This window comes from Pelodiscus sinensis, chromosome 22 (genome assembly GCF_052426305.1).
Source record: "Pelodiscus sinensis isolate ZL-2025 chromosome 22, ASM5242630v1, whole genome shotgun sequence".
NCBI lineage: Eukaryota > Metazoa > Chordata > Testudines > Trionychidae > Pelodiscus > Pelodiscus sinensis.
Genome location: NC_143073.1, coordinates 5,627,501 through 5,639,911, shown reverse-complemented (window position 1 = coordinate 5,639,911; position 12,411 = coordinate 5,627,501). Strand labels below are relative to the sequence as shown.

The 12,411-nt window shown below is 57.8% G+C and overlaps 1 protein-coding gene across 1 annotated transcript in view; it reads left to right on the top strand.

The window, feature by feature from the left end:
* Window positions 1-10,711: 10,711 nt before the first annotated feature.
* The window catches only part of LOC102455840 (heat shock 70 kDa protein 1A-like), a 2,212-nt gene continuing 512 nt past the window's right edge, over window positions 10,712-12,411 (top strand). Inside the window, exon 1 of the mRNA XM_006134687.5 lies at window positions 10,712-12,411. This exon is cut by the window's right edge and continues 512 nt beyond it. Coding sequence (XP_006134749.3) covers window positions 10,944-12,411 — 1,468 coding nt within the window. The 5' untranslated portion in view covers window positions 10,712-10,943.

Below are 12,411 nucleotides of genomic sequence, written 5' to 3'. Positions count from 1 at the left end.
CAGCGTTATTCCAGAATAACAAAGAGTGTGTCTACACAGCAGCGTTATTCCGGAATAACAAAGAGTGTGTCTACACAGCAGTGTTATTCCGGAATAACAAAGAGTGTGTCTACATAGCAGCGTTATTCCGGAATAACAAAAAGCGTGTCTACACAGCATTATTTTGAAATAATGGCGAGCAAGAGGACGTCTTGCTCCAGCTCCTGTAACCCTCGTTTCACGAGGAGTAAGGACAGTCGGAGGAAGAGGGCTCTTCCTTCGACCTCCTGCAGTGTGCACAGCGCCAGAAGCCGAGTTAAACTATTTCGACTTCAGCTGCGCAATTGACGTCGCTCAGGTGGCTTCGTTTGACGTTTGTCCTGCGGCGTAGACGTCCCCAGAAGGTGCGGCTTCTTCTGAGGGAGATCCATCCTTCTTGCTGGTACAGATAGGGAGAAGAGCTCTGCTCTGCCAAGAACCAACCGGCTCTTTTGCCTGAAATAGCCTTGAAATAAGAAAACCACCTTCAGAGACGTTGAGTGGGAACTTGGATTCACTGAAGTAAACGGGCGCGTTGGCACAGACTTCACCGGGGGTCGGGCTTCACCGATGAAGGACCTGGACTGGAACTCCTGGGTTCTGTTCAGAGCCCGACTAACAGGTCATTGAGTGCTCATGAGTGAGTCACTCTGCTGCCCCGTGCCTCAGTTTCCCCATCTGTAGATTAGCACTGGCACCTCTCCAGGAGCGTTGCTAAAGCCCGGGATGCCATGGCAGAAGAATCCCTGCTGGGAACCACCACTGGCATGGTCCGCGCTTTGGGGTCTAACCGGCCACAGGATTCTGCTACAGTTATTCGAACCGTTAGTTTGCGGTTCTCAGGCATTGCGTGGGATGCCTCGCAAAGCTGAAACCAACAGCCCCTGGGGAGGCAGGGGAAGGTTAGCTCCATCTTAGAGGGGGGCAACGGCAATGCAGAGGAGAAGGGATTCGTCCAAAGCCCCAATCAGCTCCAGCTGTCCTCACCGCCTCCCGCCAGCCAATGATGCACATACAGCACCCGGAATAGAACCCAGGCGTCTCCCGGCCCAGTGTGTTCTGCCAGCCACCCAGAACACCTGCGCCCCTGGGCTCCGAATGCCTGACCCCCTTTGTTCTAACCACTAGCCCACACTCCCTTACCAGAGCTGGGAAAAGCACCCAAGAACCCTGACTTCCACGTCGCCTGCTCTCCCCACCAGGCCCCGCTGCCTCTCTTCTCCAACTGCCTTTACAGCCCCGCTTTCGATCCCCTCCCGGCTTGGGCGCTAGCTGAAGGTACCAAATGGGCCTGACCACGGATGGACACGCAGCCCGAATTAAGGGGACCGTAGAGACGCTGTCCCCAAAGAAGCATGGCGGAGGCTTGGGGGTCTCTGCAGCCGGGGAGCAGAGCTGCTTGGATGGAAAACTGACCCGCTAGCTCATCTTTCCAGCCCAGGGCGAGGGCTCTCCCAGGTGACACGTGCAACAGTGGAGAGAGGGGGGCAAAGGCTTGGTCAAGCCGTTGGACCTGGGCGAGGCCCTGAAGAAAGGCAGAGGCCCCAAAGGCAGGAGACAGGGCAGACGTGCCTGGCTGAGGCAGGGAGGACCTCGGTGGGTGCGATGGAGGCCCTAGGCTGCTGGAGATCTGCGTGCCCCTCCCTGCTCCGACTCTGTGGCCTCGAGCCCGCGACCGGAGTTGCTGGAGGTTCCTGCTTTAAATCAATGGCTCGCCCCAAGCCAACGCTTGTCTCCATGGCGCTGACTTTGGCCCTGCGAGGCTGCGGCTTCTGCAACGGCTCGGCGAAGGGGCGATGCGAGGGTAGGGAGCCCAGCCAGAAACCTGGCTACTGCGGCAGAGGGGGATGTAAAATCCCATTAAATCTGTTAACCGCTTAAATCTTCAGTTTAACTGGATAACCAATTAAACAGGGCGGAGGGGAACGGGAGGGGGGCGCCTCAGCCCAGCTGGGCTAAAGCACACTTCCCCCCCACCGCCGTGGGCGGGGCCTGCTCCGGTTGGGCTGGCGCATCCAAGCTGGACCTACCGGGGACGCGCCAGCCCCCACCGGTTAACCGTTCACATCCCTGTCCCTCCGCAGTTCCGCGGGCCGACTTGGTCCTGCTGCTGGGGGGCTCTGCAGGGAGGCAAGAAGTCCCGGTCTAGCTGCCGTCTGCTGCCATCCACCGGGTGGGGAAGCCACCGCTGCCTGCGTTGACTCCCTCCGCAGTGAGGGCTTGGAGGCATCTGACCCTGCTGGATTCCAGGAACCAAAGCCGTACGACACGGCAGCCTTCCCGAGCGCCGCGCCGGCGACTGGCACATTCCAAAAGAGCCGGTGATGTCACGGGCGTAGCTACCTTCTGGGGGTAGGCCGTGACCAGAACACATATGAAATATCCGCCCCTCCCCAACTCCCCCGGAGACCCAGCAAGTGGAAGGAATCTGTCCCTGACATCTTGACGCGAGCATAAAAGCCGGGCTGAAGGGCTGATTTCATGGAGATTAACCTCTCGGGCAGCAACCGTGCCTGGCCCTGGCCTGCAAGTGTAGGCAAGGCGGATTACAGCTATATTAGCCTATCTGTCTTTTTAGTCAAGGGTGTTCATCAGACAGAGGCGAGAGTTTGAAGGCAGCCAGAGCAGAGGAAGAGGAGGGTGTTTCCAAGATCATCTGCACCCCCAGTGACCCCAAACATAAAAGTGTCAGGAGTTTTCTTTAGGGGAAGTGAATTTTACAGAGGCTGGGCAATGCTTGCCTAGACAGCCTTGAGGACTGGCATCCTCCATCTAGCGCCTGAGCGGGCATGGCAGGGCCAGCTTCTGCCGCTCCAACCTTCCCTTGCAAATGTGTCCCAACTTGGGCCCAGAACCAGCTGTGCATTATTGAACTTGCTTAGATTTTCATGGGCCGAAGAGCCAGAGGATCCGTACAGCTGCTTCTGGAGTGTCACACAATCAACCTGTGGAACTCCTCGCCAGAGGATGTTGTGAAGTCCGCAACTATATCAAGGTTCAAAAAAGAGCTAGATAAGTTCATGGTGGTTAGGTCCATCAATGGCTGTTGGCCAGGATAGGTAGGGATGGTGTTTGTTTGTCAGGGGCAGGGAATGGGCGACAGGGGGTGGATCACATGATGATTCCCTTTTCTGTTCCCTCCCTCTGGGGCACCTGGCATTGGCCACTGTCGGAAGACAGGACGCTGGGCTCAATGGGCCTTTGCTCTGACCCAGCCTGGCTATTCTTACGTTGTGATGCCAGTCACGATGCTGCTAAATTTCGACCTGGTCCGGCTGCTGTGGTGTGTGTGTGGGAGGGGGCCCGTGTTACAAGTTTGAACTGGGCCTGAAATCATTATGTTTGGGCTCTGGCCGGAGCCCAGATGTTGTAACCTGGTGCACAGAGGAGTGTGTGCCTGTAGGGTGGGGCACAGCGATGTCTACTGAGGGCTGGCACCTCCGACCGAGTCACTGGGAAGGTAAAAGAGGGGAGACTCCTTGGCTGAGGGAGACCCAGGGTCCCTGGCAGGGGAGGGGTGTGTGGGATCGGAATAGGGTCTTTCCGGGAGGGGGAGGGGAGAGACTTGACTTTGCCTCTTGTCTCCCCGACCTCCCAAGAATTCTCTAAGTTGATGCCCCTGCCTGGAATCACCCAGGGGTAAGAAGGGAGCTCAGTTTCCATCTGACCTGGGCAGCATTTCAGGACTCGTTATGCTCCCCTTGCTCGTGACCACAGCCCATAGATAAGTCCCCTTTGGAGCACTTCAAGGAGAGAGCCGCAGAGGGGGACTGGTGCCAGAGAGGGGCCTACCCATGGGTGGTGGGTGAAGGTAGGGCTGGGGGAGACAAACCCCGCCCCTTCTGCCCAGGCCCCACCCCCAGGAGGCAAGCCACACCCCCTCCCGAGTACCACCAGGAGGTGAGGGTGCAGGCCTCCGTCTCCCCAGCCCCGGACCAGGGGGAGGGCAGGCAGCAACACTCCGCCCCAGTACGCCTACGGCAGGCATCCTGGGGGCGGAGTGGTAGTTGGGGAAAGCAGAGCCTTCCCCATTCCTCAGGTACTCGCCACCCCCAGGCCTGGCTAATGTGATTTTACCAATAGTGAAACCGCACCAGCGCCCTCGTGTAGACACCACTGACTTGTGCCGGGCCGAATCCTGCTGTGACTCACGTCTGGGCTAACGCAGCAACGCTGGGAGCAGGGCCAGGTTAAGGGGGGGGGGCTAGCCGGGCAGCTGCCCGGGGCACCAACCTATGGGGGGTGCCTGATGGCAGCTGTAAGGTGCGCAGAGCGCCAGAGGGCGGGGCCGCGCATGCACCGTGCACCAGGGGGCGGGGCCATGCATGCTCCGTGCACCAGGAGGCGGGGCCACGCATGCGCCGTGCACCAGGGGGCGGGGCCATGCATGCTCCGTGCACCAGGGGCGGGGCCATGCATGCACCGTGCACCAGGGGGCAGGGCCATGCATGCTCCGTGCACCAGGGGGCAGGGCCGTTCATGCACCAGGGAGCAGGGCCGCACATGCGCAGTGCACCAGGGGGCGGGGCCGTGCATGCGTCGTGCACCAGGGGGCAGGGCCACGCATGCGCCGTGCACCAGGGTGCGGGGCCGTTCATGCACCAGGGAGCAGGGCCGCACATGCACAGTGCACCAGGGGGCGGGGCCACGCATGCGCCGTGCACCAGGGGGCGGGGCCGTGCATGCGTCGTGCGCACACTGCTCGCGGCGCAGGAATGTCTCGAGCCGGCCTTGGTGGGAGGCTAAAATCCCCCCATAGGCAGAATGTGGGAGAAAGTGCAGCCCCCGATCCCCTCATGCCAGCCACCCCTTTGAAAATAACCCGCCCCCCCCCACCCCAACAACCTGTCTCCTCACACACACACACACCTCTCCCCGCAGCGTGCCCGATGCTTTCGCACTATCTCACATCAGCAACAGCCAGGGACTGCGACTGGCAAGTGAACCGGCACCCTCGGCTGAGGCGGGTGCCGCGAGCTGGGACGGGGAGGCCTCGATTTCCACAGCCGAGCGGCCAGGGAGGTATTTCCACAGAGCCGGCGACTTTCTCTCCAGAGCTTGTCTGGCGCTTCCCAGGGGCGGGGAGGCGGTGGGGGACGGGGGCGCGCCGGCCCTCTGTGCCGCTCGTCACGAAGCAAGCCTTGAAAAGGTTAAAGTGGGGCCCGATGCGAGCGAGAGCGTGCGAGCGAAAGCGCGGCGCAAGGGGCCGTTTTAATTACATTCCATTAAATCTCCCTTTCGGGGCTGCGTTTCCCTACCATGTGCGGCACATTCTCATGGTAATTATGGGACATCTGTATAGAGGCGCCTTTCTCATCAAAGATGGCTCTCATCAAAGACGCTCCTGGGAAACCCTTCACCTTTGACCCCCGAGGTCACCGCCGAAACAGTGGCTCTATAGTTCGCGCTACTGTAAAGCTGTAGTAGCCTTTTTCCTTCTCCAACCTGACCCGGGCTTGGGGCTTTCAGGCACGCCATGTTGGGGTGAGGGGGAAGCTTGTCGTTCATGGTGGCTTATAGAGAGGAGCGGGGGGAGGACAGTGCGGAAAAAAGAGGGCCTCCTCCCCTCCCCAGCATCAACAGTTTCCTTGTAATACTCCCCCCTCCCCAGTTCTCTTTTATAGCCCCCCCCCCACTCAGGCATGGGGGAGTTCATGTCTCCTAACTCCCCAGTGCAGGAGGACGGGAAAGGCAGCTCAAAATGCGAAAGCGGGCCGTTTGCCGGAGGGGGGATGGCGCGGCCGGTTGCCTCGTTCACAGTGGGGAAAGGTGGGGTGCGTGAATCCGCCCCCGTCCTGCACCCCTCTGTGCAGTGCTGAAATACCCCCCCCCCCACACACACACCCTCCTGCATGTAAGCACAAGGACCCTTCCAGGGCTGACTCTGCAGTGCAGAGGGGGAGAGGGGAGGAGTTGGGTCAACAGAGGCCGCTGATGGGGAAGGGTTGGAATAGGGGCGGGGCAGGTGAGCCGGTGGCCCCTCTCCCACCCCCAAAACGACAAGCTTGGCATTCAGCTCCTGAGGTTTTCAACCACTGGCTCCTTCACTTCCCAGTGCAGAGCTTCTCGGGGGTCACGTTCCCCGGCTTTATCTCGGCAGCCACCAGGGCAAGGAAATAGCCTTATGGCAGGGGAGGGGTCAAATGATTTTCCCGTAATCACCAGACTCCAGGAGCTCAGGATTTAAATGCCAAACAGTGCGGGTCTTGCAATAAAATCCTGGGTATCATTAGCCCTGGGAAGGGTTCTAGTGAAATGTATTTGGGGGTGAGGGAAAGTCTGTAAGCCCCCCGCCCCTTGACCTGGCTCCAAATGAGCAACCGCAGAAGACGACTTTTCACGGGCAAATCCTGCAGTGTTTCACAAAGGAGGGTCAGTATCTTTATCCCCACTGGGCAGATGGGGAAACTGAGGCAGGGAGCAGGGAAGGGATTTGCCCAGCTAGGACTAGAACCCAGCTTGTCCCGGTCCTGTGTATGGTGGCACAAAACTATCCGTTTCACTTGCCACGCTGTGGGGTAGCCTCTGTTTTCTCTGACTGAAATACCCCCTTTGATCTAGAATCATAGAACACTAGAACTGGAAGGGACCTTGAGAGGTCATTGAGTCTGGTCCCCTGCCCTCACGGCAGGACTAAGTGCTGTCTAGACCATCCCTGATAGATGTCTGTCCAACCTGCTCTTAAATATCTCCTGAGATGGAGATTCCACAACCTCCCTAGGCAACTTATTCCAGTGCTTAACGACCCTGACAGTTAGGAAGTTTTTCCTTATGTCCAACCTAAATCTCCCTTGCTGCAGTTTAAGCCCATTGCTTCTTGTCCACTGAGAACAATTTTTCTCCCTCTTTCTTGTGACACCCTTTTAGATACCCGAAAACTGCTATCACATCCCCTCAATCCTCTCCTTTTCAAATTAAACAAGCCCAGTTCTTTCAGTCTTCCTTCATAGCTCATGTTCTCTAGACCGTTAATCATTCTTGTTGCTCTTCTCTGGACCTTCTCCAATTTCTCCACATCTTTCTTGAAATGTCGTTCCCAGAACTGGACACAATACTTCAACTGAGGCCTAATCAGCGCAGAGCAGAGCAGAAGAATGACTTCTTGTGTCTTACTCACAACACTCCTGTGAATACATCCCAGAATCATGTTTGCTTTTTTTGCAACAGCGTCACACTGTTGACTCCTATTTAGCTTGTGGTCCACTATGACCCCTAGATCCCTTTCTGCAGGACTCCTTCCTAGACAGTCGCTTCCCAGTCTGTACGTGGGACATGGATTGTTCCTTCCTAAGTGGAGCACTTTGCATTTGTCCTTATTAAACTTCATCCTGTTTACCTTAGACCAGTGGTCCCCAACCTTTCGTGGCTGCCGGGTGTCCGGGGGCAGAGCCGCTCACGTGCTGCACTTCCGGGGGTGGCACCACACTTGCGCCACGTGCCTGGCTGGCACCGCGCATGTGCCATGCGCCCGGAACAGGGGCCGCTCACCCGCCCTGCGCCCGAGGATGGCACCGCACGTATGCCTTAGACCATTTCTCCAGGTTGTCCAGATCATTTTGAATCTCTGTCCTTTCCCCTATAAGCTAGGTGCTCATATACAGCTGGGAGTGGCCCAAAGAGGCAACCAAAATAGCCACTCACTGCGCCCAGTCTGCTGTAATCACTTGCAGTATGTGAGGGTTAGGGTTAGGGTTTAGGGTTAGGGTTTGTAGAAGGAATGTTGCCTAGTGAATAAAGCACAACCCTAGCATTCAGACTGGGGTTCTTGGCCTGGTTCTGATGCTGGAGGGCAGTGGGCATGCCATGTCGCTCTTGTGTGCCTCAGTTTCCTCATATATAAAATGGGTACAATGGTACTGCCTTCTTCTGTCAATCACATTGAGGGCAAGGGCTGGAAAGCATCATGCGAGAGCTAGGTACAAGTGTCTGGCTTTATATCCTGACAGCCAGGCACTTGGCTGTACTAATATAAATAGTAAGGCCTGAAAGGATCAATTTTTGATCGGTAAACGTTGATTCCCCTGCACACCCACAAACCAACCACACAAAATACTTCTCCTGGTAATAAATCAAATGTATAGTTAGATCACAGTAAGAAAAACGCTGCTTGAGAATGGATTAGTGTCCAAATCCAGTCAATGTAGACTTTTGAATGAGGCTGGTTACCAACGGACCTATGAATGAATTGGAACAGCAGGCACAATCTGTTGACTTCAGAATATTTACTTTGTGTATTTTGACATGCGACGCTGAGCATTTGTGTTACAGATTTTAATTTTTGGATCCCCGGCATCGACTGTCATTAAAGAATTGTCTACCCCCCCCCCCCACACCCATAATTTTCCGCAGCTGTGAAAATTGAAATGGGGAAAAAATGGGGAAAATAGGCTCCCCCTCCTAATTTCACACAAGGGTGACATTTAAATGGCGGCAAATCTAAAAAATATATTTATTAGCAATAAACCGATATTGTTGGTCGAAATTATAAAAATAACACCCTCGAAGTTGGCCGAGCCTATATTTGATCCAAGCTCTCCTCTTTCTGTTATGTTTCCCTTGATAAGCCACGGTTTCCCAGCTCGTGGAATCATAGAGCTGGAAGAGACCTCAGGAGGTCATCAAGTCCAACCCACTGCCCAAAGCAGGACCAACCCCAACTAAATCAACCCAGCCAGGACTTTGTCAAGATGAGACTTAAACACCTCTAGGGATGGAGATTCCACCACCGTCCCTAGGGAACCCATCCCAGTGCTTCCCCACCCTCCTAGGGATATAGTTTTTCCTAACATCCAACCTAGACCTCCCTCTCTGTAACTTGAGCCCATTGCTCCTCATTCTGCCATCTGCCACCACTGAGACCACCCTCTCTCCATCCTCTCCATCGTCCATACCCGTGGTATACCTAGACTTTAGGAAGGCATTTGACCTGATCTCTCATGATCTTCTTATCAGTAAATTAGGGAAATGCAACCTAGATGCGGCTACTATAAGGTGGGTGCCTAACTGGGCTGATAACCATTCTCAGAGAATAGTTATTAATGGTTCACAATCCTGCTGGAAGGGCATAACAAGTGAGGTTCCGCAGGGGTCTGTTCTGGGGCCGGTTCGGTTCAATATCTTCATCAGTCATTTTGATGATGACATAGAGAGTATGATTATTAAGTTTGCAGATGATACCAAGCTGGGAGGGGTGGCAGTTGCTTTGGAGGAGAGGGTCCTAATTCGACATGGTCTGGACAAACTGGAGAAAAGGTCTGAGGTCAATAGGATGAAATTCAATAAGGACAAATGCAAAGCGCTCCACTTAGGAAGGAACAATCCGTTTCACACATACAGAATGGGAAGCGACTGTTTAGGAAGGAGCATGGCAGAAAGGGATCTAGGGGTCAGAGTGGACCACAAGCTAAAAGAGAAGACTGAGAGGGACATGATAGCAGTTTTCAAGTACCAAAAACAGTGTTACGAGGAGGGAGAAAAATTGTTCTCCTTGGCCTCTGAGGACAGGACAAGAAGCAAGGGGCTTAAATTGCAGCAAGGGGGGTTTAGGTTGGACATTAGGAAAAACTTCCTAACTGTCAGGGTGGTTAAACACTGGAATAAATTGCCCAGGGAGGTTGTGGAATCTCCATCTCTGGAAATATTTAAGATCAGATTAGATAAATGTCTATCAGGGATGGTCTAGTCCAGTGGTCCCCAACCATGGGAGGTTGCCGGGCGCCAGGGGGCGTGGCCGTTCGCCCGCCGGGCGCCAGGGGGCGGGGACACTTGCGCGCCCGGGGGCGCCCCCCCCATAGCCGCATGCCTGGGGGCGGACCCCCCACAGACGCATGCCCGGGGGCAGGGCCCCCCCATAGCCACGCGCCCGGGGCCGGTGCCCCCTCCAAGGGCTGCGCGCCCGGGGCCGTCGCCCCCACCCTCGAGCACCGCGCGCCCAGGGCCGGCGCTCTCCCCCGCAAGCGCCGCACGCCCGGGGCCGGCGCTCTTCCCTGCAAGCGCTGCACGCCCGGGGCCGGCGCTCGCCCCCACCCTCAAGCGCCGCACACCCGGGGCCGGCGCTCTCCCCCAAGCGCTGCACGCCCGGGGCCGGCGCTCGCCCCCACCCTCAAGCGCCGCACACCCGGGGCCGGCGCTCTCCCCTCCAAGGGCTGTGCGCCCGGGGCCGTCGCCCCCACCATCAAGCGCCGCGCGCCCGGGGCCGGCGCTCGCCCCCACCCTCAAGCGCCGCGTGCCTGGGACCAGCACTCTCCGCCCCCCCAAGCGCCCGCGCCCAGAGCGCGGGCGGCCAATCCGCGGCGCTCCCCGGGCCGGCGCTCACCGTGCGCCATGTGCCCGGGGCCAGGCCAGCCCCGAGCACTTGGCAGGCGCATACAAATGCCCCCGCGGGCACCGTGTTGTGGACCATGGGTCTAGTCAGTACTGGGTCCTGCCATGAGGGCAGGGGACTGGACTCGATGACCTCTCGAGGTCCCTTCCAGTTCGAGGATTCTATTTCAGGATTCTCTTTGGAACCCCCCTACTTCCTGCCCTGCTTCCTGCCCCCCAGCACAGTCGCACCTCAGTAAGATGGTGGGAACACTCAATTCCAGGGATGACAGTAATACCCACAGGGTTACACGCTGGGCCACTGGTAATGGGGGAGGGGGAATGCAGCAGCAGGCTGGTGGCCTCATCCTATTGTGACACGTGTGGCAGTAAGGGCAGCCAGGTCTCTGGGGGGCTGAGGTGGGGAAGCGCCTGCCACCCAGCGCGGGGCAGAGACCGTATTCCCAGGTTGCCCCGGAGAACCAGGCCCCAATGGAAGTTCATTTGCCAACCCCCTGAGGTGGGGGCAAGGGGCAGGAAGGAACCCATGGGAGCAGCTCTCCGTCTCCAGCAAGCCCCAGGAAGAGCGGCCCTCTTCGCGCACTGCAGCCTCACCCCCGACCATGCGCAAGGCCCAGGCACCCGCGGTGGGGATAGACCTAGGCACCACCTACTCCTGCGTGGGGGTGTGCCGGCAGGGCAAGGTGGAGATCATCGCCAATGACCACGGCCACCGGACCACGCCCAGCTACGTGGCTTTCACTGACACGGAGCGCCTGGTGGGGGACCCCGCCAAGAGCCAGGTGGCCCTCAACCCCCAGAACACCGTCTTTGATGCCAAGCGGCTGCTTGGCCGCACGTTTGAGGACCCCCTGGTGCAGCTAGACATGAGGCACTGGCCCTTTCGGGTGGTGAGTGATCACGGGAAGCTCAAGGTGCAGGTGTCCTTCCAGGGGAAGGAGAGGACCTTCTACCCTGAGGAGATCTCCGCCATGGTGCTCGCCAAGATGAAGCAGACGGCAGAAGCCTACCTCGGCTGCCCCGTCACCCAGGCCGTCATCACGGTGCCAGCCTACTTCAACGATTCCCAGCGTCAGGCCACCATCGATGCCGGGACGATTGCAGGCCTCCATGTCTTGAAGATCCTCAATGAACCCACCGCGGCCGCCATTGCTTATGGGTTGGAGGCCAGCAGGGAAAGGGGAGGGAATCGTAACATCCTCGTTTTCGATCTGGGCGGCGGCACCTTTGACGTGTCCATCCTCAGGGTGGACGACGGCATCTTCGAGGTGAAGGCCACGGCAGGGGACACTCACCTGGGCGGGGAGGACTTTGACAACCAGCTGGTGGATCACCTGGTGCGGGAGTTCAGGAGGAAACACAAGGAGGACCTCAGCCAGGACAAGAAGGCCATGCAGAGGCTAAGGGCGGCCTGCGAGAGGGCCAAGCGCACACTCTCCTCCGGCACCGCTGCCGCCCTCTCCATCGACTCCCTGTACAAGGGGGTGGATTTCCACACCACTGTCACCCGGGCCCGCTTTGAGGACCTGTGCGCCGACCTCTTCCAGGCCACCTTGAAGCCCTTAGGGAAGGCGCTGCGGGATGCCAACGTGAGCAAGGAGCAGATCCATGACATCGTGCTCGTGGGAGGCTCAACCCGCATCCCCAAGGTCCAGACTTTGCTGCAGGAGTTCTTCAGCGGGCGGGAGCTGAGCAAGAACATCAACCCAGACGAGGCCGTGGCCTACGGGGCGGCTGTCCAGGCGGCCATCTTGACAGGCAACCGGTCGCAGGGTCTGCAGAACATGCTCCTCCTGGACGTGACCCCGCTGTCTCTGGGGATTGACACGGTCGGAGGGGTGATGGCCACCGTGGTCAAACGCAACTCTCCGGTCCCCACCAAGGAAACCATGGAATTCACCACGGCGGAAGACGACCAAGATACGGTTGTGTTCGAGGTCTATGAAGGGGAGCGACCCATGAGTAAAAACAACCACCTGCTGGGCACCTTCATGCTGAGCGGCCTGCCCCCGTCGCGGCGTGGAGAGCCCATCATCGAAGTCAGCTTCTCCATCGACGCCAACAACATCC